The sequence below is a fragment of the Dermacentor silvarum genome, chromosome 9 (assembly GCF_013339745.2).
Source record: "Dermacentor silvarum isolate Dsil-2018 chromosome 9, BIME_Dsil_1.4, whole genome shotgun sequence".
NCBI lineage: Eukaryota > Metazoa > Arthropoda > Arachnida > Ixodida > Ixodidae > Dermacentor > Dermacentor silvarum.
The window spans coordinates 74,142,721-74,169,320 of NC_051162.1; the positions used below are offsets into that span (position 1 = coordinate 74,142,721).

At 43.8% G+C, this 26,600-nt stretch overlaps 3 protein-coding genes and 1 long non-coding RNA gene across 9 annotated transcripts in view; 3 read left to right on the forward strand and 1 right to left on the reverse strand.

Annotated features, from left to right (window-relative positions):
• Window positions 1-647: 647 nt before the first annotated feature.
• Window positions 648-2,192, forward strand: LOC125940199 (uncharacterized). Its single transcript, XR_007463434.1, has 2 exons — window positions 648-742; window positions 2,022-2,192. It is a non-coding gene; the product is annotated as an uncharacterized LOC125940199 (long non-coding RNA).
• A 3,334-nt stretch (window positions 2,193-5,526) lies between these two features.
• Window positions 5,527-6,729, forward strand: LOC125939840 (uncharacterized). Its single transcript, XM_049655316.1, has one exon. It carries the CDS (start codon window positions 5,527-5,529, stop codon window positions 6,727-6,729), a length of 1,203 nt encoding a protein of 400 aa, XP_049511273.1.
• Window positions 6,730-8,666: 1,937 nt separating this feature from the next.
• On the forward strand, window positions 8,667-10,160 carry LOC119464788 (uncharacterized). The gene has a single exon (XM_037725720.2). It carries the CDS (start codon window positions 8,934-8,936, stop codon window positions 10,158-10,160), a length of 1,227 nt encoding a protein of 408 aa, XP_037581648.1. The 5' UTR covers window positions 8,667-8,933.
• A 1,341-nt stretch (window positions 10,161-11,501) lies between these two features.
• LOC119464789 (uncharacterized) overlaps window positions 11,502-26,600 on the reverse strand; it is an 85,706-nt gene continuing 70,607 nt past the window's right edge. For all 6 annotated transcript variants that reach the window (XM_049655905.1, XM_049655901.1, XM_049655902.1 and 3 more), the window contains 4 exons: window positions 23,666-23,744; window positions 21,255-21,331; window positions 15,040-15,132; window positions 11,502-11,676 (listed from right to left, as the gene is read on the reverse strand). In XM_049655905.1, coding sequence (XP_049511862.1) covers window positions 11,563-11,676; window positions 15,040-15,132; window positions 21,255-21,331; window positions 23,666-23,744 — 363 coding nt within the window. In that variant the 3' untranslated portion in view covers window positions 11,502-11,562. The remainder of the gene's footprint in view (window positions 11,677-15,039; window positions 15,133-21,254; window positions 21,332-23,665; window positions 23,745-26,600) is intronic.

Here is a 26,600-nt window from a genome sequence, read left to right on the forward strand (position 1 = left end):
AAACGACGGTTATATTTTGAAAAAAATTTCTGGTGTGTTACGCACTTTCCTCTGTGTAGTGTGTCGGTTTGCGTAGATTTCTGGCTTTCCTGTTTAATGCGTCCAGTTCACTAAAATTCAAAGCCCAATTTAGCACGAAGCTTGCGTGACGCGACTGTAATCAAATAACTCCGATGACGCAGCAGCTCCGAAGTGACGGTTTGCACTAGCCGCAGGATTTGCCACATTATTACTTGGAGATAAGCAGTACACTCGTTACTTGTCGAAGGGCCGAAGTTCTATGCAACTGGCAAAATTTCAACAACGCAACATGTCACGTCGATTGTAGCAAATTCAAGTTTTATAGCAGACGGAAAAATCTGGTTTTGAGTACTTGCGTCGTTCCATAATGCCACACATCATTTTGTGAGATAAAAGCGCTGCATGCATAGCTAAAAAAACTATGAAAGAAGCAAAAGAACATTACAAGTCGGACATTTTGCTTTTGTGTGGTGATTGCTATATTGTGTTGATTTGCGACTATGAAGTACGCACTAGCCCCAAAATAGGCCTTAATAAGACCCTTCTTATGAGCTTATGCTTCTCGAGTTATCAAATTTCTGCATTTTCTTTTTATTCTCGCTTAACTGAATTTTTTTTTCTATACAGGAATAAAGTGGGACGTTAACAATAATAAGAACGCCACCCATGAAAGCAGAACCCCGGGCTCTCCATTGGAACTTTAGAGTGGACCACCGCACCGGTAAGCGAAAATCAGGCCAAAAATGGCTGTTCACTCCAGTGCGGAAATATATGCTTATGATGAAGCACACGAAGAAAAAGCTCATATTTTGCCAGCTCAAAAGTGGTGCGGGGCTCAGAAAGATACAAGTGTTTACAATATTTCTTGCGCGCGGAGAACATTGAAGCACTTACACGAGCTGTAAAATCACTAGAGATAGACACACATTCGAGAGCGTCTCACTAATTTCTGCTGATTTCAGAACAGTGGTAAGTCTCTGAGTTTAGGCCAGTGTAAATGCAAGTACAACTGAATTCCAGTAAGTGTAAGGGACATAAATGAGTGCCCCTGAGAGCCAGCTGACAATGTGGGCCTATTAATAATTACCTGCAAGTGGGAGGAAATATGACTGTGAAATAAACCAGAAGCCCAAGCGCATTGAGTTGATTTTGAAGAGGCCAAGTATATGTGAAATGTGTTTGTACATAACGTGAAGAACGCAACTGAATGTATGTTTCTCTCTTTAGTTGCTTGCCAGAGCATTATGTTTTTGCGTCTATTGTCATGGCTTGATTACTTTGTTTACACTGTGTATGCACTCATATATTCAGATTAATTAGGGATGGACTTTAGTGCTAATAATGCCAGTGAAATTTCAAATACAATGCTGTAAATTCAAAGGTCAGACACATTCGCATGTCGTTCACAATCTCTTATGAGTTATTCACATGTGAAGTGTGTGATATGGAATGTTGAGCTTTCTGTAGTAAATCATGGACACCTAATTTTATAATGCTGACACGTGCTCTTGGAGAAAGGAGGTAGAAAGATAGGAAGACAAGCAGGTTCACTGGCATAAATACGAGTGAATGTGCTGAGGAAGGGGTATAAAGGGAATGAAAGGCAACAGGAGAGCCTAGATTTAAAATAGAAAGGAAGAGAATGTGTGCACATCAATGCAATGCTGTGCACTACAGCAACAACCCACATGTCAAGTAGCAGGGCAATGCAAGGGTGTTCAACACAGTCTGAACAATTATTCTCTCCGCCAACAAGATGCAATTCAGTGCAGTCAAGTGTGGTTTTTAAGCCACACCAAAATGAGGGCAGTCAAATAAAAGACCTCGGATCATTATCTCGCAGTCTCAGAAGTTTATGTTTAACATTGAGATCTGTTTCTTGCAAGATCACTACTATATTGGCCTCGAACAACTATTGAACAAACATAGCCCTAAGAGGGCCAAGGTGATGCAGTTTTTGGAATCATCTAACATTGAGTGGCATTTCTTTTTCCTTCCAGGTACGACGGTCACCTGGAGGCCCAGGAGTCATCAGGACAAATAACTCTGAATATATATAAATGATATCTAATGTGTTTGTGATGACAGAGCAATTATGTCAAAATGAAACACATATTTAAAAATGTTTTTTTTTCTCTTGTTAGCAATGTATTCATAAAAAACTTCACTTGGATCTCTCTGCATTCACCCAACCACTGCGGCATGTATACAGAGTGTGCTCCGCAAGACAAAAGATTCTTCATGATGCTTGGCTCCCAAAAGAGTTCTTCAATTCAAATGTGTACAAGGTGGGTTCGAAAAGGCACCAAACTTTTGCTTTAACATCTTTCTTGCTTATTGTACAACATTTTAAGCAAGGCCCCTTCAAAGTAGTCCCCTCTTCTGGCAATACATTGTTCCTATCATCTCATCCATTTTTTGAAAGCCTCCTGGAACACTTTTTCTGGGATGGCGCGTAGGTCTCAAGTCGCATTGTCTTGAAATTTCTTTTATGGGTTGAAAACGACGTCCTTTCAACGTGATTTTAAGTTCGGGAAACACGAAAAAGGCTTCTTGGGCTAGGTCTGGAAAGTACGGTGGATGGGGCACGAGAGTGTGATGTTTTGCTAGATAGCCGCAGACAAGGAGAGACGCGTGAACTAGGTCATTGTCATGTTGTAACAATTAAGTCAGGGTTTCCCACAATTCAGGCTTCCTACTGGACACAGCATCCCACAAACGCGCTAGAATTCCTTGGTAGACCGCCTTGTTTACCATCTCACCACGTGGTACAAATTCCTGATGGACTATATCTTTCCAGTCGGAAACCACCACCATTACCTTGATTTTTTTGCTGACTCTTGCGTGCTTTCTTGGACGAGAAGACTGTTCGCCCACCCACTGCGACGACTGCACTTTTGTTTCAATATCAGAGCCATAAACCCACGTCTCATTGCCTGTTGTGATGTTACAGAAGTTTTCATTATCTCTGCCAGTGGCATGCAGTTCCCGGCTTATTTCAACACAGGTGTTTCTGATCGACATCAACAAACGCGGCACGAATTTTGCACTGACACGATGCATCTCAAGTTTGTCATTCACAATAGGATGCCATGATCCTATGCTGATGCCCACTTCGTCAGCTAGTTCTCAAACAGCTAAACGACGATTTCCACGAATCACAGCACGCACTCTCTCGACATGGTCATCATCTGTTAATGTGAAAGGTCGTCCAGGCTTGGGATCGTCACCAACCGACATTCTGCCTTGTTCAAAATGCTTAAACTACTCATAGCACTGAGTGCGACTCATACAGTTTTCCCCATATGCTTGGTTGGGCAATTGAAATGTCTCTGTGAAAATTTTGCCAAGTTTGTAGCAAAATTTCACACACACACGTTCTTCTACATCCTCTTTCGTTGTTACTTTGGCACTAATCCAACAAACAGCTTGTACACGTGCGCACTTCGGCGGCAGTAGCTCACCAACCAATGGTCAGAGCAAAACGCGGTAAATGGCAGTTTGTTGTCTAAACCCGCTGCTACATGCGTTCAGTAGCCGCAGCGTGCTCTTTGCCGGTTTGCGTGCTATTTCAAAAGTTTGGTTTCTTTTTGAACACACCTTGTACATTAACATGCAGCGCTTTCATTCTTTCTTTTTTTCATTCTAGTCATGGATAGCTATTTTTCATTAAAGCTGGGAGCACTTAGCTGTCTGAATTCATCATTAGATAACTTATTTATAGAAAATGTGGCCTTACAGTAAGTTTAGTACATGTGTGTGTTCTGTTCCTCATGTTGTAGTTATCTGCTATTTTATGTAGTTTTGGTTATAAACAAAACTTCTTTAATGAACAAGAAAACGGTAAACTGAGAGGCCCAACTCTTGTTGGTCGCAACTGCAGGAAGTACGTGCAAGTTAATGCGTTATGCTTGTTTCACATTTTAAAAGCTGCAGGCACTAACACTGCCTATCTGCTTTTGTATTTCCTGTAGCAGTGTGGCTTTTATTTGTTACTGTCAGAGCTGGGTATATAAGTCCCCATTCTGTGTTGAAAACCTACAGTGAAACTATGCTGGACACTTTTCACTTTGTTGTGTTGTAAATAAATCATTCTCTTTTGAAAAATATGTTCTTTGTCTGTGTCTGCATGAACGTACGTGTCTGCAATAATGTACAGCATGCTTTCAGATGGCGTACACAAATGAAGTGGGCATTCCGCAAAAAGCATACTTAACGTTGTAGGAGAAAAACGTGTGCTTTTAATAAATGTGCATATAGGGCGCAGTTGATATAACGAAGGCAGAGGCACTCATCTAATGTGCACGACACCTAAATCCCAATTCTATCTCTCCTTCGTGATAATTAGGTATGCTAGCGGGCAGTCCATCTCACCTGCTTGCAACCACTTCATGGCACACCTTCCTTTGCCGGACACAGCACAATAGTGCGTGCCCACTTAATACAGCGCGTTCACTTTATTGCAGTCTGCACGCTGCTTTCTTTTTCTGTTTTGAGATAACTAAAAGTAGTTTGTGCATGAATGCGGCTCGTCTTGCACACGGAGATTCACTTGCATTCCAGATAGCAGAGAGTGCTCATTGCGTGGTGCTGATCACACAAACGCAGCGCAAGATACAATGGGCAAATTGCGGTTATTCCACGTTCATTTTGCGTCGAAGCCATCGACTTGCAAGGGTAAGAATGGAGCCGTTGTAAGCTTCGACACGCCGGCAAAATCCCGCCTTGTTATGCGAAATTTCAAACAGCTGATTCGTTCACTTTCAACGACCGTCGCCGCAGTAACATTAACTACAACGGAACAGCATGATAAGACCGGTTCGAGAGCATTCTTCTTGATACTACCAAAAGCTATATATGTCAGTCTTTCGGACAGGGCATCCCTGTTGAGGCCAGCGGAGGTGAATGGAAATATTTGTCGGTTCAGCAAACTTAGACGGGCCGGTATTATCCCGCTCGCTTATTCGACGTCTCCGAATATCGGAGCCGTATTGTCGTTATACCGTCGAGGCAGCGCAACAGCACGGATCAGTTTTAACTGAACCTTCTGAACGAGGTTAAAGGTTTCTCAGACAAATCCGAGTTCCCGGTTAAACAGTGACTGCAGCCGCACCATAGCGAATAAAGAGAAAATATTAATGAACTACATTTGCCTGGCGAAGCAGTTTTTCTTTTCGTGCAGCCCCCATGCTCCGTAATCCTACCCCATTTAGCCTTTCCGCCCCACATGACAGCTGTTGAAAGCGCTATTCGTATACTGATACTCATTTAAATACATCTACTGCCACCAACCACCTAAGCATCGGTAAAAGCTACACAAACTATGTGTATATCACGCACGATCGCCGACGGTGAACGATCGACATAAAACGACAGCCTCGGAAACACAAATGTATCTACAAATAGCTGTGCAAGTCCTCCACGACAGCATAGTGATGTGGAGTAGAAGAAGTGGAGTAGAGTGATGTGAAGAAGAAGAAGCCGAGTGGAACGGCTGCGCTTGGAATGCTATCTGCTGGAAACAGCGTATCGGCCTCAGGCCGAGGATCGTCGACTCCGTTTCTGAATGAAGATGCAAGCTACAAAGTTGTCCTCCCGCGTCTACCAACCGGTAACGATGTGCTGAATTCCATTTTTCTTCATGCGGACTTGAGTGGCAGACCATACCGTGCTCCTGACTTCCGAGACGCTCTGCTTGAAGTAGTGGATACTGCAGATATTATAGGTGTAGGACAGTATCAGATGAGCCATGTATGGATGGTTACCTGCGCTAGTAGTGCGGCGAAACATAAACTCGTCGCCTGTGGTGAGCTCCGTGTCAAAGGACTGAAGTGCATGGTGATGGATCCGGAGACTAAAAATATCAAGCTCAAATTACTCTGGCTTCCGCCTCACCTTGAAGCTCGACGGGTTGAAGAGGCGTTCCAGGCGTACGGTCAGGTGAAGTCTGTCGAGAGAGAGGTGTGGAGATGCACTGGTATGGAACAGTGGGTGACGACAAACCGGGAGGTTTCCTTGGTGCTCAAGGATACTGTCACCGTAAGCTCAATACCACACATTATGTCCATTTATGGACACCAGTGCCTGGTACTTATCCCCGGCAGGCCTCCGCTGTGCCTTCGTTGCAAGCGTGTGGGACATGTCCGTCGACAATGCAGAACGCCGAGGTGCTTGCAGTGCCACCGATTTGGCCACTCGGTGGACGCCTGTGTATCGACCTATGCCAATAAGCTTCGTTCTGGGCAACACAGCGCAGAAGAGCCCCAACTGGACCATCTCATGGATGCTACAGAGATAGTCGATGCTACCGGAGAAGCCACAGGCGGCATCAGGGACGAAGAACAGGAGTCTCCAGAGCCAATGCCGAGCAGCCACAGCATCCCAAGCGAAGCTACTGGCAATAACTCGGTTTGCACACATGACCTAGAAAACCTTAAAGAAAAGCCCCCCGATGGCGTCAAGGAAGAAGAGGCGATGGACAGCAGTCAAGCGAGGAAGCGTCCGGCACCGTGCAACGATGAAACAACGGGGAGTGCAGTACAGGCACCCGAGAGTGTGCCTTCTAGTGCTCAACGGGTTCCCTCCCCTGGTGATGGTGTGCCGCGGCGGTTTTGTCAGCGAAGTAAGGAGAGTGCTATAAAGAAGTGCAAAGGGAGCAAGACCACAGATTTACCTGTGGCCAAGGGTGATGAAGAACAAAAGCTTTAGGTGAGCAAAATGGCTACCGCCTTCACCCTCCCCTTATGTGTAGCGACACTCAACGTGCGTGGGCTGCGGAGTATACGGCGTCAGCAGCAGTTACTCCATGTGCTTAGGCAGCATGAAATTGATGTTGGTGCAGTGCAAGAGACCAAGATTTCTTCTGCTACCTATGCTAACCTTGCGCTGCATATTTTTCAACCAGATTATGAGGTGTGTGTTAGCCAAGCGTCTGGTGCTTCCGCTGGGTGCTTTTTGTTAGTTAGAAAGCAGTTGAATCACGCTTCATTGTCGCTACGTGTTGATGGGGAAGGACGCTTTCTATGTTGTGACCTCTCTTTTCGTTCCCGTAATTGGCGGTTTATTTGTGTCTATGCTCCCCTAAAAGTGAGCGACAGGAAGGCTTTCTTTCTGTCTCTTGCTCCGTTCCTAGACACTGACAGAGATTTGGTAGTTTTGGGAGACTTTAACTGTGTTTGTGATCATAGAGACCATTCATACCTAACAAAGCGTTATGATGCAAGTGCAACTTTGCTTCAGCAATTAGTGAAAGACCACAATCTAATAGACGTGGGAGCCTACACGCCTTCTTGCGTGCGGTTCACGCACTTTCAAGGCGTCTCTCATGCTCGACTTGATCATGTGTATGTTTCGACGGATCTCTGGTCTCACATTCACAACTATGCCGTGAAGCCTATATTTTTCACAGACCATTGTTTAGTGGCTGTTTCATGGGGTCCCAGAAAGTTTCGCAAGTTTACTCCAAATTGGGAATTGTGGAAACTTAACACAGAACTTTTACGAGAGGAAAAATTTGTAAACAAAGTGAAAGAATTATTTCTAGAGATAACGCAATGTCGACAGCTCCCACTGTTTGCTCAATGGGAAATGTTCAAACAGAGAGTAAAAAATGAAGCGATTGCTATTTCATGTGAGCTATCTCAAAGAAAAAATGCAGAAAAACATCACCTTTATAATCTACTTCATAAGCTGCACGCTTTCGAAAGCCAGGAGCCAGGGTTGTATAGCGACGAGATAAATACAGTTCGAGCAGAGGTACAGAAATATGAGACGGAAGCGTACAGAGGAGCAGTGGTGCGTTCACGCACAACTCGTTTCACAGATGAGGAGCCCACAAAAAGGGCTCTTGGTGATGAAAAGCGATACGCGCTTTCAAAGCAGATATTACAAATTGAATCTGGTGGTTCCATATATACAGAAACGTCGCAGATAATCACCATATTTGAAGATCACTATAAAAATCTTTTCACTGCAGTTACGCTTCAGCAGGATTACGAAGAAAAAGCCGATCAATTTATTTCTCTTATGCCACAATTACAAGATGATGATCGAGTCAGCGTTGACGAGCCAATAACTCGAGAAGAAATTAGGCTTGCTGTTGAAACTCTGCAGAAAAAGAAGACACCTGGCCCTGATGGCCTTAGTGCCGAGTTTTATGTAAAATTTCAGGAATTCCTGTGTCCCTTTCTTGAGCAGGTTTTCAAAGACGCTTATAAACATGGTGAGCTTCCTCCGACTTTCTATCAGTGCCATACGACCCTAATCCCAAAGAGCACTGATAATGAAGTATTAAAGAGTGTAAACGGATATAGGCCGATATCATTATGTAACGTCGATTATAAAATATTTGCAAAAGTACTTACAAATAGGTTGCAGACAGTAATTGCTAAATTAGTTGGTGACCATCAAACATGTGGAATTCGAGGACGCTCTATACAAACAAATATTCATATCGCACGTTCAGTCCTTGAGCGCTTAGAAGGTAGCATGGATCAAGTAGCTCTTCTTCAGATTGACCTCGCCAAAGCCTTTGATAAGGTTCAGCACAGTTTTTTGTTCCGATTACTGCGACATCTGCAGTTAGGTGATGCATTATATAATATAGCACTATAATATATAGTATAGCACTTTGTTATAAAGGGTGTACTACAAAGTTAATTGTGAACCGTACCCTCTCAGGTGTAATACAGGTACAGTCATCCGTCCGTCAGGGTTGTCCGCTCTCGCCTTTACTTTTCGCAATATACTTGGAACCTCTTTGCTTAAGCGTGCTTTATAACTCAAGCATTAAGGGATACAGGTATGCAGATGAAGAAATTAAAGTTCTAGCTTATGCGGATGACATTGCCTTCTTTTGCATCGATAAGCCCAGTATTACTGAGACAATAAACACTACCTTGCGTTTCTGTGAAATGGCAGGAGCTAGTGTAAATTTTGATAAAAGTAGGGGGTTTTGGCTAGGCATGTGGGCTCTAACTCCCTCTGTGTTCTCGAATATTCATTGGGATCAGTCTTCGCTGCGATATCTTGGTGTGCCTCTCGATAACTTCCGTAATAGTGGACCTCATTGGACATCCGCGATAACCACAATCCGTCGAAAGGTGACAACCTGGCAGGGACGCGACTTCTCCATTTTCGCAAGAGCTAAGGCGTGCAATATATTCCTGGCTTCTAAGCTTCTTTATGTTCTGCAGGTCTTGCACTGCTCCCGCGTCCATGTTCAGGCATTCCACAGAATATTTGCATCTTTTATTTGGCAGTCATCATGGGAAGCCATGAGAAGGGATAATCTTTTTCTTCCACTTGAGAAGGGAGGTCTCAGTCTTGTGCATTTGTTTGTGAGACAATTGGTCATGCGATTATTTTACCTTAAAAATATCCGTCATCCTTTCCTCCTTGCAGTTAACAGAACACGTCTTGCTTCACACCTCCCTTTTCTTTTTGTCACGACCAACTCTGCTCAAGAACTGCGGTTATGGGGCTTCCTAAAAGAACTCGTGGATACTATCTCATTTTTAAAAGCCAGATTCACGTTAGAATATTTATTTAGCGTTGATCGAACATCGCTAAATATAGCACTTGTAAATAACCTTTTCCCTGCAGCTATGTATCGAAAGCCATATCTGTCTCTATTTGGTCAAGATGTTCTTTGCCGTGTTCGTCGAATGTGTATAACGCCAGCAGCGAAAACATTCTTCTTTAAGCTGCACACTTCCACTCTGCCAGTTAAAACATGGCTTCATGAGAAAGGATTATATGTACCGTGGAATACAAATTGTAGACTGTGCAGCCAACCTGAGACAATAGAACATTGCTTTATTCTTTGTCGTGATGCATTTTATTTTTGGGACATTTTACAAAGAACTATCAAAAAAGAATTTCCTCTAACACCTTACGGTATCCGGTTCCTTCCTTTCAAAAAGACAATCAGTAATGCACCATATGATTTGTTTATGTTATTAGGACTGTATTCATTATGGAGAAGCCGAATGATCGACAGACATGCCGAGCCACCCCGCTCGACAAGGTCTGTCTTTCGAGAAGAGGCTGCTCAAGTGCGGAGTGTTGTTGCAACCTTTGACCCCGTTCCTGAATGGATTTCGTACCTGGACGCTTGTGTTTGTTTACCCGATTTTTGAACTTTCATTCGACTGCCTAGCGTGTGTGGATTGGTTTTGTCATGTATGTATATATGTAACACAACTAATTTTCGCATATAACTACTAATATTTCCATGCAATAAAGAAAAAAAAAGTGATGTGGAGTAGTGGTTAGCGTGTTTGGTTCTCACGCGGTGTACCCGGGTTCGATTCCCAGTGTTCTCATGTTTGTGTGATGTGCGTTGCCATGCTTGTGTTGTGTGTTATCGATTTCGTATAATGTCGTTCTATGCTATGTCCATGAAACAGCCCGCAAAACCACTGTGGACGGCACCTGTCTCTAATTAATAATTTTTTCTTAAAAAATACCCAATAGGCCGCATAATTTTGAGCCGCATAAGATTTGAGCCGCTTAGTAAGCCGGACAGATTTGATCTGAAATACCGCATAAAAATTTGGGGTTATGCGTGACGTCCACCAAGCGGCCCTACTATGGGCCGTTTAAATGCAGGCCGCATAGGCAAGAGCCGCATAAAATAGGCCGTATACGCAGTAGGCCGCTTACAGTGCGCCATTTATAAGCGTCGAAATTTTGATCTACTTTCCGCCCTATATGCGTTGTTTTAAGCCGGTATTTGCTAAGAGTGTAGCCTCAATCTCATTGCATTGATCCATAAGGTAATGCAAAGCAAAACTCTTAGTACGAGTACCAAGAGCACTGGCGATAAACTGTTCAGTATGGAGCCACACTAGGAAAGTACTGAGCTATCGCGCAGATTTAGCACTTAAATATTTGTGCTGGGTTTAGTGCGCCCCATCACCGTGAAGAGTGAAGCGACATACCCAAATTATTATTTCCCAAATACTTCGTGAGCGCGCAAACTGCAAATTGCATCGCTGATTCGAGGGTGTGGCATCTGCGGAATTTTGTTTTTACAGGACATTTTAAGCAATGCGTTTGTTGCAAAATTCAAATGAAAAAAAAAAACCTACAGGATTTTTTGCTATATTTGTGCCACCACGCAGTGTGTTCAGTGCTGACTTTCATGGCTGGCGTTTGTAATAATATAGTGTCACTGTGACACTATATTCCGCCGCGTTCGTAATGATATAGTGTCTCTTTGAAGGCTCTTTCGCAGATACCGAGTTTATTTGCATATAATGACAATTTGAACGTGACACTAAGTTCTATGAATGCATCTTTCTGGCAGGTTGTCGTGAAACTATTCTGTAGTGTAAATGCTAGCTCTTACAATGTTATATTGTCGTGCAGGTGCTGCGTGCAACTGCCCACTGCACGATGAGTGCACTTACACCAGGTTGGTTTTGTGTCTGTACCGACAGTCAGTTCAGGCATCCGTCGTGTTTTGTTGCGTGCAATGGTTTTTTTTATTAGGGATCGATTCCATACTGTCGCTAATATTGCTGACTGCTGTAAATATTAGCGTTGCCATCCAAAACTTCCCGCCGTGTCTTCAACGTCTTGTCCACAATTAGCCTTGGGTATGCATTCGCCTTTGCAGCAATAACCTGATTTGCGTTGTGGACCAACCCTCTGAAAAAGAGGATTAGATTCAGGCGGCAGACATTCTACGATAATCACAAAACATTCCTAGGCTTGGTTATCTCTTCGCGCCTTCTGTGCTATAAAATAAAATGTAGATACGTATAGCTCATTCTTCTACGATCTTACTGCAATAGGTATTTTCTGGAACTGCTTAGGATATAAAAAATAATGCGTGAAAATAACAAAACAGTTTAGCCTATCACCATTTAATAAAAATGTTGTCGGTGACGGAACACTATACCGAGTGTTCAAAATTAAGCTTTACAATTTTTTTTAATCGCCAGTGGAAGGTAGCACAATTCTTATCGTTGAGCTTGGTTATTCGAACAGGCTGACATTAGTACCACGAGAAATCGAACGCATATACAACTAATTAACAACATAGACTACTTATGAACTTCTTAGTTAACTACTTTACGACACAAATTGCAAGTTACGAATTGAGCAGGTGAGTTTGCAAGAGGCATCCAATTGAAATGAGTTGGCAGGATGAAATCTCTTTCGAGATATTACTTCCCAAAGTGTGGGGCGAAATACATGAACGTCCCCGTTACTTTTGTGCTTCAATGTATAAAACAGTATTTTGGTAAAAAACTAAGTGGAACAACAGTGCATTTTTACGTCGAGTTTGATGGCGCATATCTCCAAACTGGCGTCATTCTGGAAATTTATTCCAAGTGGATACGCCTGACAAGCTCACCGTTTACAATTCGTAAATGGCAACATGTGTCGTAAAGTATCTAACAAAGAATTTAAATAGTAAATGACTGGTAATTAGTTGAATATGTGTTTCGATTTCTCGTGCTACTAATGTCCGCCTCATCAAATAACCCTGCTCAATGATTAGAATTATGCTACTTGCCACAGCCGATTTCTAAAAATTCTGTAAAACTTAAAAATGAACACCCTGTATATAGGAGGAGAGATCACTTGGAATGGCGCTCCTCGGACCTCCTAAATTCTCGCTCGTCACTTGTTGAGTCATGCTACTCTAGCAGCCAACGTCGTTTTCGTCGGCCGCCTTTCGTACCTGGCGTACTGCCGAGTGGGATCTCGTGCCGTGAGCCCCTGCCAATTAAGAACTTTCTCCTGCCGCTGCCAGCGGCCAATAGAATGATCAAATGCCTTCATCGTTAACTGTAAACCGCTCTCGTAGCCAGTCCCGCTCGATTCTCTTGGATCGACTACCTTAATCTCATTCTCCTAGGCGTACGTTCCTCTTTCAAGGAGGACCTCCTCGCCTGCACAACTGTGGAACTGGTATATGGCATTCTGTTTCGCTTGTCCGATAATTCTTTGGCACCAATTATTGTCCGTACGTCCGCACGTGGCATCTATGTCCAGCAGCTTCACTCCCTGTACGCAAGCTTACGTCCCACGACTAGCAGTCCTCCATCGTCGCGTGACGCTTTTGTGAGCAGGAATCGTGCGTCATAAGGACATTGGACCCGCACTTATGCACCCCCCCCCCCCCCCCCTGCTGTAAGTTTCTGCAGGATTCCGAAAAGATCGTGACGGTCTCCATGACTAGACGCGTAATAGAGGGCATTGAAATAGTCGATAGTGCGGGCTTGTTTTTGGGTCCCTCGGAACATTGAAAACAACCTACATGAAAATGAGGGTAGCCCGCACCACAAACGTATCGCAGGCTTAAACCAATCAAACAAAAATGAAAAGGGTATAACCCAAAAAGTAATTTAAGGAAAAGCCAATTGAAAAAAAAGTAAAGAATGCCGAGGGTGAGCCGACCCAAAAGCCGAGAAGATATTCGGCCAAATCCTGTCACAAGGTGGAAGCTAAGTGTCTGCTATGGCATGGCATGTCGCGTTTCAGCTGTTTATTTGAAACACACATGTAGTTCACAGACATACATACATAGAGTAAGAAAAGGGGAAAAAGAAATATAGAACTAGATAAAGAAAGGAATGACATAGATCGAACAGCAAGGGAAAGAAGAGGAAAGAAAGAAAAAAAAGGAAAGAAAAAGAAAGAAAAGAAAAGAAAGAAAAAAAAATTAGAGCAAACACCAGCAGCAAAAGTCCAGACAGCACGGTTGGCGTGCATGATGAAGGCGTCCATGAGGTATCAGCAGTACCGCCAGTCCGGGCCCGCGACATCGAGCAGGACCCAATGACACCATTGACGGAAGGCCTGGAAGGCTAGTTCAGGGGTGACTTTTAGGCTTTTTAGGTGACTTTTTGGGTTATACCCTTATTCATTTTTGTTTGATTGGTTTAAGCCTGCGATACGTTTGTGGTGCGGGCGGCCCGGACAGCCGTACGGGCCCGCCCGGGCGCAAGGCTCCACAAGACTCCGCCTGGAGCGTTGTGGAGTCAGCACCAGTAAGAGCTGAGGTAGGGAGGGGCGCACATTTTATTCCGGGTGGACCGGACGGCTGCACGCGCCAGCCAAGGCCGCTGTATCTTGAAAGCCATCCGCCGCGCGCTCTCTTTTCGCAGCTTAGTTCACGTTCATGCGAAGGGTACAACGAAGGTCTATTCGCTCGTGCTGCTGCCGCGCTTCCACACTCTACCGTTTTGACAGCGAGTTTCCGCAGTCATCGAGTGAGATGTGTTCGTGTTTGCCTGAGCGTGCGTGATACCATGCTTGGTAATTTAGTTAGGATGCTTACCTTTACAAGGTTGTACTGTCGATAAAACTGCAATCCTTACTTCGTATAGCTGTCCACTAATTTGCTATCGCAATCAATGCTTCGCCTTTCGCGCAAAACTGCGACTTTTTTTTCCGCCTTTGACGAGGCGGAGCCCTCTATCGGACAGCGTTACCTTCGTCGGCCACTTTTCGTATCTAGCCCGCTCCGCATGGGCTCTCCTAGCCGCGAGTCCCCAGAAAAAAAATTCTTGGGTCCCTGCCATTGGCATGTTCAGTTCTCCGTCTTGTGCTGCCTAAGTCACACGCTGTTACAATGAACCTGGCCGCGGTCCCTATGATAGAGAAACTCTCATTCATTCTGTCGTAGTACTACGGTGCCATGTGTCAAAGGGCAGTCTTCGGTTTCTACGAGTCACTTTGGTGTCTGTGGGTGCCACTGTTTATGGTTAAGTATAGAAGCCGTTCTGAACATAATAGAAAAAGCACTATAGACAGCATACTGTTTATTAACTGTGCATTACTGCTTAAAAATGGTCCAGATCGCACTCATTATTTTGGATCCTGCTCATTCGCTTTCAGTTGCTGATGCTTGCGTAACAATCCGAGTTCCTCCTCAAACGTCGAGTGTGCATGCAACCGTTTGTTTAACAGATCCAAATTTACTGCCTCTATTTGAACCATGTTATTAAAAGCGTTTTATGCCGAATGCAGTGATTAGCACTATAAATAGTACATTACCTCACAACGGCTGTTGTAGTCGCTCTTATAATACCCGTAAAACCATTCATTTCGTTGTAGGCAGTAGTAGTAGCAATCCCACAGATTGTTTCTCTGTAATATAAAGAAAAATTGGAGAGGCCAAACAAGCGCACAAGATTGTACCGGCTGCAGTGAGGGGGAAGCACCCGACCCTTATTCGACAATAAATACCTACGTATATGATGCCACTTGTGCTTTTCTAAACTTTTGGCAAAACATTATGTACGCCAGAATAATATATAGCGCTCACTCTAGTACACAAAACTCAATAAATATATCTTTAGATTCACAATTTTAAATAATGTTTCATCTGAATGCAGGAATAGGCACCCAATTGACATTACCTGTTATCCGGCGATGGGCTATTGCAGCGCGTGCAGAAAAAATTTCCTTAATTTATGCGCAATACTGCCATTGAAGTAATCAAAGTACCTTATTAAAATATATGTTTACGAAAAGCTTCGCTGGCACCCTTACGTTGGCTCTCCCTGTTTAGATTTCTTGTAGCAACCTCTTGGACTGATTTGGGCTATTCACCAATGCAACCTACTTTTCGCATAGATTAATTTTGTAGCGAAAGGCAATATTTAGAAATGAATCATTTTCTCTCTAAATGTATAAACTGGTATGACCGAGCAACGGGTTAGAACTATAGGTGTGCGAATGTACCGTTTTTGAAATGTAAATCGATTACGAATAGTAAGTGTACAACATCGTATGGTCAAGCGTAGGGGAATATATTTGCACCAGAAATGTATATTTCGCTTTTTAGGTACCATGATTTTATTCACTAGGTAACAAAAAGACAGCCAACTATCACGGACAATTAGCGTCACTCAAGCAGAATATCACCAATTGTAATTAGAAGAACTGCAGGAATATCCTCCACACATCTATAGAACTTGGTTGCAAGCATGCGTTAGAAAAATGTGAATGGTTTTCATATGACGAGCTTTCAGAAAACGCTAAAACGGTTGCTGAAAAATGATTAGAGATTGTTGGAAAATAAAAGAAAAAATGTGCAGGAGGACTTCTGTGTCATATACATATGTTAAAGGGCCATTAGGAAATAAATAATCACCGGTTGTAGCATAAAAGACAAAACTACTACATGACAAGATTACAAGATACACAAAATAAAGACGAGAGGCAAATCTCACAAGCTGTCATGTATCAATGTGCCATGAAACGAAAAATAAAGGTGGTATTGCCCATTTTTTTCTGCGTTGTTTGGAAACGTTTTTGGGTTGTTTCACATCTGATTACTTACTACGCTTTGTTTAGCAGATGGATAACAGTAATCCGATTTTAACCGTGAGATGTTGCGAAATATTTGCTTAATTTCGCCATTCGAAACTTCTGAATAGTTGATTTTCGAGTACGAATACTAATGTTTGTGAGTGGCATTTGATTCGTATTTGAAGCTTTAAATATTCGCCTAACCCTAGTTAAAACAAAAGAGAGCGATGCCACTTTGATTTTTCATATAATGGTTCGTCAACTTGGTTATACCTACGTTCTACTCTTCACGAAGCACAAGGAAAAGCTATGGCTGCTACACGCTGATTGGTATAGTGTTTCTGTTAGTAAACTTCTACATCCACCATGGTTAATAAATATTGAAGATATTTTGCTACATAACGTCTTCTCACCCTATCAAATGCTTTCAGAAACTGGATAGGATAGCCAACTTCCGACGTACTAGAAATGGGTCGCTCAGGAGCGAGCCGGATCTTGTGAGCGGCTCTTTTTAAAGAGCGAGTGAGCGGTCGTTCAGTAAAAATGAGCGGCGGTTCTTTTGGAGAAAGGGAGCCGGTTCTCTCGCGTTCAGAGATACGTGCCGATGCGTTCCGTCAGAGCCGGGTCTTCTGCTGGGTGCGACTTCCGCGCCATCTATTATCGGTACGACAAATCAACTGCCCTCCCGCCCTTCCTCGCAAGAGTCGCCTTCACCCCCTCGCCTTCGGCTGAAGAACGAAAGAACCGCCGCTCACTTACTGAACCACGGCTCCCTCGCTCTTCTAAAGAGCGGCTCAAAAGATCCGGCTCGCTCCTGAGCGCTCAGGAGCCAGCCGCTCTTTTCACCACGGCTCGCTCACTCTTCAAAAGATTCGGCTCGCTCCTGAGCGCTCAGGAGCCAGCCGCTCTTTTCACCACGGCTCGCTCACTCTTCAAAAGATTCGGCTCGCTCCTGAGCGCTCAGGAGCCAGCCGCTCTTTTCACCACGGCTCGCTCACTCTTCAAAAGATTCGGCTCGCTCCTGAGCGCTCAGGAGCGGACCGCTCTTTTGAATACCGAGGGAGCCGTGGTTCAGTAAGTGAGCGGCGGTCCTTTCGGAGTGAGGAAGCTGGTTCTCTCTCCTTGAATGAGCCGTGCCGAACCGTTCCGTCAGAGCTGGGTCTTCTGCTGGGTTTCGATGTTTTTCAATTTTTGACCGACGAATGGTGGCCGGTATGGGCCGACTCGCGCTACTGGTACTCGCTCGCAGTGTGTCGTTTGCGCAGCAGTCCTCTTGATTTTTTGTGCTTCTTATGGTGTGGCACCCGATGCCACCGAGGGGAGAAGTAAAGAAGTCTTAATTGGCAAAGGATGGTACTGTTCGTTGCCTGCTGCTGTTCGAACGATGTCGCATGACTCTCACCGATCGCACATCGTGCGCTGGTCCAATAACACTTCGAAGATGGTCTTCCGTGTCTTTAAAGGGCCCCTAAACCACCTCAGATATTTTTTGAACATTTCAGGTAAACGCGCAGCACGGGGAATTTGGTGATGTCAACTGCGGAAACGATGTCCATTGGTTGAACAAGAACCTACGACTTCCGGTTAGTCTGCTAGCAGGTACGCGCGCTTTCTTCTCTTCCTCGTCGTGTTGCTCGTTTGTGCACGCTTGCGAATCGGTCATTACAGCCGGCAACGCAAGTGCACAGTCGTGCTTAGCGGCGTGATTAGCTGCGCGAACAGACTGCGACAGTGTTGGCCTTTCCAGACGTGCGCGCAACACAGGGTCCATAGCGGTACGCTTCGCATAACACGGGCCGGCACCGCAGCAACAGCGAGTAGCCGAGAAGCGCTGAGTCCACGTTACCGGCACGGTAGCTCATCTCACGCCGTTTGCCATTCGCGGGCCGCCGTTCGACAGCGGTTCTTGCTCGCGAACGGCGAGATTTCCTTGCCGTACGTAGAGAGGATGAGACCGGGACTCATTTGTGCGGCAGATTCACCGCCGCTGATCGCTCGACAGCGCCGATATCATTGCTAGGATTTTTCTAGTTCCCTTCAAAGCTAAAACGGACGGCGCTTTGAAATGAAATACCGACGCTCACAAGCCGCAATATTTTCTTATCGTTGTTATCGCTCTTCGCAATACTTGTACACAAAGAAGAAAAATACGCTGATATTAGCGGTGCCGTCGGCTGCGATGCGAGCAGAGCCGAGCCCGTCGTCTCCCCGCTGCAGCTAATGTTTTCGTTGTCAGTGGCGGAGGCACGTAGGTTCGCGGTTGTCAATTGGGCCATTGACGGTGCAGTGGGCGGGGCGCCGGCCGAATTGCTGTCTACATTGGACACCTCTCACGCGGCAGACGTTCTACGGCACTGGCGGACGGTTCCGCTAGCGTGGACGTGACCTGAAGTATGCAGTGTTTTGAGAAGCGCGTTAGCGATGCCGTTTGTCCCGTGACCTTTCGAGAAGCACTTGGCGAGGAGGGGAGACCAACCGATGAGGTGAGTAGCGAAGGAAAGAGCGAAACGAGCGAGGGCAGTTTTTCGATCATCAAACGCGTGTAACTCCGCTATTACGGCACCATTTCGAAAAATTCTCGTGGCTACGTATTAGTGGTAGACTCGTGCACAACTGTAACACCACAACTAAATTTCGACCTCTGGGTGGTTTAGGGCCCCTTTAACGACAAGAGGTGAACGCACAGTTTACGTCCTGGTCTTCATTTGTGCTAATTAGTGTAGTCATGAAAATGTCGCCCATGACATCCACTTCAGTGCATTTTCTGAGCGTGTATCATTAGCTCGTCAATAAAACGAGGCCAATGATCTGTTGTGTTGTAATAGAACTTCATTTCTTTTTTTCTTTTTTTGTCCTGGTGTATAATGGCATGATCGCCAGTATCGCGCGCGCGCTCAAGAGAAGAAAAAAAAACGAAAGGTACGTGCGGCAGTTTTGTGGATCTTTCGTATGATTTTTGTATTGTACTTCAAGAAATGATTTCTGCATTCATATTGCATGGCGTTACAGCTTACTCATAATATAGTGAACATACGGATGTGAATAAATGAATAAAGTTGAAACATAATGTACAATCATTTTGTGTTCTTAGTTTGACAAAAGTTGATGTTAAAGTACCACAAAAACGGACAAGCTTCTGTAATGACGATGAAGTTACATATTTTTTTCTGAAAAAAGTACGTCACATTATGCCTTTCACAGTATTATAAGCAATTTATCCCCAATATCAGAAAAGAAAGCGTCATTACAACGAAAATTCACGCTTTTAATATATGTAAAAATATTCTATAAACATAGCGAAAATACCAATAACACGGTTATCAAATTATGTATATATCGTTTTTTTTCAAAGCCACATAACTATAGAATATGCATAACACAGGTTACACGTTTAAGTGAACCGGTGAGCCGTTCAAATGAACCGGTTCATTTCAGTGAGCTGAGCCTTTCCGAGCCGCTCACTGAAGTGATCCGTTTTGCCCATCTCTACGACGTACTGCAGAAATGTGCCCACAACGTCATATTGGTGACCGAATGAAATCGCCGCGCTGTCTCTACGGATCAGCGACTGTGTCAGCATGGATGTAAAAACGCGTTCCTTTAACAGAGGCAGTGGTGCGAAACCCAAGGCTTGGCTGTTCTAAAAATGTCGAAAGATGCAAACATGAACCGCTTTAGAATTTTTGACCTTTTCTGTTCAGGCTTGCAGGAGCAAGAGCACGTCTGAAGACGACGGGGCAATCATTTACATTTTGAAACTCACTAACGCGTAAAAACGCCTGTACAAATCTATTTGTTTGTTTGGGAGGTAGGTACTCCAAGTTTACTATACATAATTATCAACTTCTAAGCAGACCCTTGGGGATCATGGCGCGTGTATATGAACTAGGAGAGAGACTTACGTCACGCACGCCAGCATCGGCAAGCGAACTCTCCGTTAAGCCATTCCCGTGGTTCTTTGGCTCGTACTCTCGGGCCAACGCGGGACCTCTGAGAAAAATCACATTTGCCGGAAATGTTGGGTTCGAGATAGTCTTTAATTTAAGTGCACTTGTTCAGCTGCCCTGCCGTAACTCTGCCAGCAGAACGGGAGCACTAAAACCAACCCCGTGCCCTGACGTGACTATTACGTGTTGGGACGATCCGTTATGCTTGAATTGTGTTGCGCGAGGCTCTCTTCTAATTATTTCCTTCCAAATTCTGTCGATTGACCCCTAGTAGGCGTCCGGTACATAAAATTTCCAGACTGCATGCACAAAACGTAGGAAAACGAAAAAGGCCTAGGACAGGAAGATGACTTTCAACTAACAATTTTATTGAGAGCAGGTCACCCATTTATGCCAAGGACCTGTCAAAATAAGAAAATACGAAAGCTGAAAAAGAAGATAATAGCGCGCCACCGCCATTGCGATCGTCTGCTAACAATCACACACTGTGCTCCCTTGTCTAGGTAGACGTCGTCATTTCTTGGTAATAGAATGAATGGTGCCCTGAGACACAAGGTACTAGCCCTCTCTGTTTTGCGTGCTTCAGTTTGCTACCACGATCTCTTACGTGTGCATCTGACACCACTAGTTGCACCAACCACTTGCTTTTTGTGTTCAACCTTACGAGTAGTTTTATTGCTGAAACCACAGTCGCCAACCATCTACTTCTGTAATCACATAGGCAGGTTCAAAAAACAGCTAGCAACATTTTTTCTTCCAAGCAACAACCGTTATCTTAATGTTGTCTGTTTCATCATCCACTGTTGCTTTAATATCGCGGTCAGTTGTTAAAGGCACATCCAATTTAAGCTTCCCATAAATTTTGCTGCGCAAGCTTGACATAAGGTATTCGTAAACGATTTGCAGATATAAATGATGCGTGTCAGGTCATTTTGTTTGTTAACTACAAAACGTCAAAGATAACTTCGAACACAGGCGGAAATATTCGCAGCATCATTTGATACTCACGCCAAAGTGGTCCTTGTCTTGACATTTGTGGTACATTCTTGGGAAAACCTTTTTCTTGATATTAGGATGTCTTGCCTCTATTTGCACAAAAAATAAAATTTCTATGTAAGTCAACGCATAAAAATAATTTTTATCGTGTTTTACTCTAGTTTTGTGTTATACTCAAGGTACAAGGCAAGCAAGGTATTTTTCGTGTAGATGCGGCAATAAATATTCTCCTGATTGTGTTAAACACAACCACCAATGTTCGCGGCTCCAACAGGCTCTGCGGTGCATAATAGAGCAGGCGTTAGAACTAGAATTGCACTAATATCTATATAAATATGCAAAACATAAACCTTAAAGAAGGAAAGGCAATGGGCTAATTTCTTCGGTCACTGTATTTTATGACAAGTTCACTCACGCTGCTGCGATAAAGGTTCTCAGTGCTACTTTGGGGGTTTTCTACAGTTATGATAAAATTGCGACTTCAATAGTAACAAAATTTGATGTTAACGAATACCAGACGTCTTTGCCGGTGTTCAATGAATTTTAGCAAATAACAATGATGACAGTAAAATTTAAGAACAGCAGAACATTTTCAGCACATTTCGGAGATTCTTAACACAGAATGCAGTGTCACGAAATTATAAATTGCCGTATGCGGTAACAGTCAGGATACCTTCCACAGTATGTCAACTTTGATCGAAAGAAAGCCGAACAGCGATGGTGGTAGCCGCTGAACATGGGGCAGCTAGGAGTATTCTTAGCATGGTTCGTAAACCTTGTTAGGTTCATTATCGTAGCGGGAGTCGATAGGGTCGGTTTTTATTTTAGAAACACGTAATAACAACTGTATGATTGCTCTAACGGTCACCGTTAGTTGGCCAAAATCGGAAAAAGATATTGGAAATGCTACACTTTGATAATATTTACAGTCAGATAGGAAAATAGTAAATGCGCACACATATATGTGATGACATTTAATTATTCACTAATAACAAAATATTGAGTGTTTAGTTCTATAGAGGAAAGAATGCAATAAGAGTTTACTGCATAAATTACCCCTGCTTTTTTCGTCGGTGGCTGTGCATCCACTATATATATATCAAAGTACATTTTTTTGTTATCTCTAAATGTACAAAACCTAGTGACAAGGTGAATATAAGAATGTATATTTTTTCAGATATGGGTGCACTTTCAGAGTACATGTGAGAAATTCAGTACTTCGTACTGATTTCACCAACATTGAGTGTTGCTAAGTGGACCGCAGTCTACGGATTTGGCACGAAGAGGCAGGACATGCGCTATGCGGCAGAAATAGCACCTTTCTATGACAACTACTACAACTGGGCAGGTTATTTTACTTTCCCTTAAAAAATAAGCATCTTATTTGTATAGTTGACCTTACTGTTTACTGTATTTATAGAATACCTTAGGGCTTAGGAACCGTGTGCTACTTTGAGTAAAACTTCAGAAGTATCTTTGTAAAAAAACACAAAAGAACGCGAGAAGCCCTTGGCAGGGCCCAACTAAACATACACTTGATGCAGTTTGACCATAACGCACATTCAGCTTATTCATAACTTTCGGTGTACAGTATTTGAATTCAAACTATGCTTTAAGAGAACTTTTAAAAGAAATATTCGCCAGCACTGGCGCAACGTGGGCGTGCGATAAATTGTAATATTCGATCTGCGAATTGCGGCGCGTCAGACGTGTGCCTAATAAAGTGTATTTCTGTGGTGGGGTGGGGGATTCACAGTCTTTTTTTTTCAGGACTCATTTCGCCATAATCGGGGAAGCAATACGTTGTACTGCAATGTTGGTGAAACCGCAATGTAGCGGCGAGACACTAGTGGAGTAGGGAGGCTCACTACTTAGCATCAGTCACATCTGTCTCTTTTATACTGCCATTGACGCAAAAATCCAATTGAGAGAACAAGCTTTATACATCAAAACGAAGAGAAAATTTCAATTAACGGCGCCTGTTTGTTACTGGCAGGATTTCTAATAAAAACGAGTGGGGAGAATTATATCGGCTAGTGAGCTTTCTGTTTCTTTGCAAAAACGATGCAGTCACTTGGCATGCGCACCGCTGTTATATTGCCCTTCGTTTATTTTCTTTTTTCTCCTTATTAGACGTATATTGATCTTAGGTGCCTATGATGACCGGCATAAAGTTGCCCCTGTCTTCGTAGCTTTTGAACACAATAATTATAGAAACAATTTAAGGAAAAATTTCATGTAACAAAGATAGAAGTAAGCAAGCACTATTTCTATGTTTTGATTACTAATCGTATTGCAACATACTTAACTTTCAAAACACAATAGCTATAACGTTATTCACGTGAATGAATATCGCCGTACTTGTACTTAGAACTGCAGTTGTGCTGTCCATCGAATACTATGAGCTACAGCCAAGAGCTTACCAAGTTTGTCGTAAGGTGTACAGACACCTTGCCAGCAAATTCCGGCATTTCCTACAGGTTCCCCTTCCTCATCCAAACGCTGAAAAAAATACAGTAAATTTTCTAAAATTAAAATGCATCCTGATTCGAACTAATTTCTTAATAGCGTTCTTTCTACAGTGAAATCTTGTCCTGCGCCTTTTGTTCAAATGCACTAGCACTATGAATCAACCATCACTTGAACATGAGGGGCTGAACTTTTGTGGACTGTGGTGAAAAGAAGCTCAATAGGATTCACTGAGAGCGCGGCCCAGCATTTACGTCGGAACAACTACAGCAGTGGACAATAAAGCCGCCAATCGCACGTCACCGACCTTCTCTTAATTTTTATATCTTGTCACAAGACCTGAACCTTTCACTTGACGCACATCTACAGTAATCCTCCTGTACAGGTTCAGTGGGAATCTTCCCATGCGTTTTCTTCCACCGCCTCTTAGACGCACGGATCGCTTCAGATTTTAGCCATTTTCGGTGCGTTGGCAGGATTCGGGTGAGATCGAAGATGTCTTGTCGTTAGTACGTGTACGCAAAAAAAAACAAAAAACGTAGGAGAGGCGGCGACATACGTAGCGTCCCTTTCAAGTGATTTGCTTTGATCTACGTGACGCCTTACTGTAAACTTAGAAAGACGCCGGTGCGTGCTTAAATCATCTACACATCATTCGCTACGAAAAACGAGTAATTTTTTTAAAACATTATAGCATGCCTAGGCACAGACTGCTCACTAATCAAAGCACTCAATTCATCTGCACTAAATTATCAGAATCATTGCTAACATTTTTTCACGAAGTATTGTGGTGTAATAAATGGTTGCTGATAACCGCACGACTAGCCGTGGTGTTTTTGAAAGACGGAGTGATGGACTAGTTGGTGTACCACTGGGTGCAAAACAGCAGAAAGAGTACAGGTGTGCCAGGAGGGACAAGCGCAAGGGAAGAAAAAAGGTGACGAGGAGATGATACGAATGAAGGCACGCAAGAAGAGATTGGAAAAAGGAAGCAGTGAAGGAAGCGCGTGGAGGCGCTATCTTGGAGAAGGGGCGCGCGCATGGAAGGACGTGGTTGTCTGAGCAATGCAGATGTAGATGTATGTGTAGAGCCTTGGGGGTACTGGCACATACCCACTCTGGGGGATTGGCCATGAACCGGGTAGCTTGATATAACAATAAGGAAGGAGATTTATAAAATACTGCAAACATAAATTTGGGAATAGGTACGTATATGAGAATGAATAGGTAGAATATATCACATTATTTTAATAGAATAAAGGAATAAACGAAAAGTAAAAAATAAACAGTTATTCATCGATTTTGGAAAAATATATCGGAACCTTAAGTTCTCATTTTATCGTCTAATTCATGCAATGAATCAGCAGCTTTCCCCGCACCTGCTGTTTCTTTCTACCTTCCTTGCTTTCTTTTTTTCGTTATTGTCCATGGCTGATACCCGCATACCTAATGCGGGTATGTGCTACACGTCAGTGTTTGCGTGAATACAACGCCACCGAAACGTGCGAGCCAATAGAAGCTTCGCCTGAAAAATGAAACATTAGTGGCCCAATTCATCATGCTCGTACGTTGCACATCCAAGGCGAGGCACAATTAAAGTCCTTGTTTTTCTCACTGCGCGCAATTGCGCGTTGGCTAAGTATGATTGAGAACGAATAAAATATCATGCCCTGACAACTGCACTGCCCAAGAAATTATTTTTACAGCGGAGCTATTCAAGTCGGGCGTAATGTGTCTGCTGAATTTTAAAATGTGGGCCGATCCTGGCGGCAGTGCAGAAAGGGTCAAAGCGCAATGGCACATACACCTGTGAACTAGCGACGCTCAGCCTGGCAAATTCCAGCTAAGTATGGTTTGGACTACTTCAGCTTATCAGTCATCCATAGAAAATTGATAGCCAATCGATAGCTAATCGACAATCGATCAATAATCAATTAATTCCGGATAATGATGGGGGTGAATTGGTAGTGCTTAGCCCAGCCCAAAAGCCAGCACTAGCGAGGTACCCATAAGCCCGGCTGTCTCTTTAGCATTAAGCCTCCAGTGCAAGCTACGCAAATTTTTTTAACAGCGAAGCTGTTTAAGCCAGCTGTAATTTGTGGTTCGTATCAGGAAACTATCGGCGTCAGCAATAAAGAAATAAATAAAAGGAAATAAACTTTCTTGCCGGGAGGCATTCGAATCCGCTCACCCACGGATCCAATGCGAGCGTCGCAACCACTAGGCTTAAAGCCACACTTGCAGAACGTGCATTTATGCGAACCATATGATTGCGTTCGAATGTCGTCGTTTTCGTCCACAGCCGGCGCGTTCGCTTGTGCTCTGCGAGGTGAAGAAGAGGTTCTGCGCACTACTCTCGGGAGAGACATAACGAAAAGTGTAAGTCAGGGAGAGAGAGACGCATTCACGGAGCAGGTATGCTGGAGCGCGTTGTCGGCATTGCAACACGGTGGAACGCGGTGTCGGTGTTGCAAGCTTCGCTATGCAACGAGCAGTGATGGCCGAACGTCCGAGACGCGCGAAAAAAAATTGCCATCATCATGAGTAATAAAGCGAAAAGTTTGCGCCCACTTCCGGAAAATGCTGGACTACCGTCGCCCAGCTTCGCTGCGGCCGAGTGCAAGGTTAAGCGTTTCTTACAAAGGAATGAATATTTTTTGTGGAAATATGTGGGCTGATTTGTTATCAATAACAAATATGGCCCCAGCCATGGTCACATGAGGCACGAGATACGAGCGCGCATGTTTTCCGCCTGTTTAGCAAGCACGGCTCAACAGCACAAAACTAAAAATTGTTTGTGCACATCCACAGCTGTACATACTTTGTGGACGTCTTTCTGGTCACTGAGCTTGGCCAAACCATAAAACCAAAATAATAAAGGCAATACAT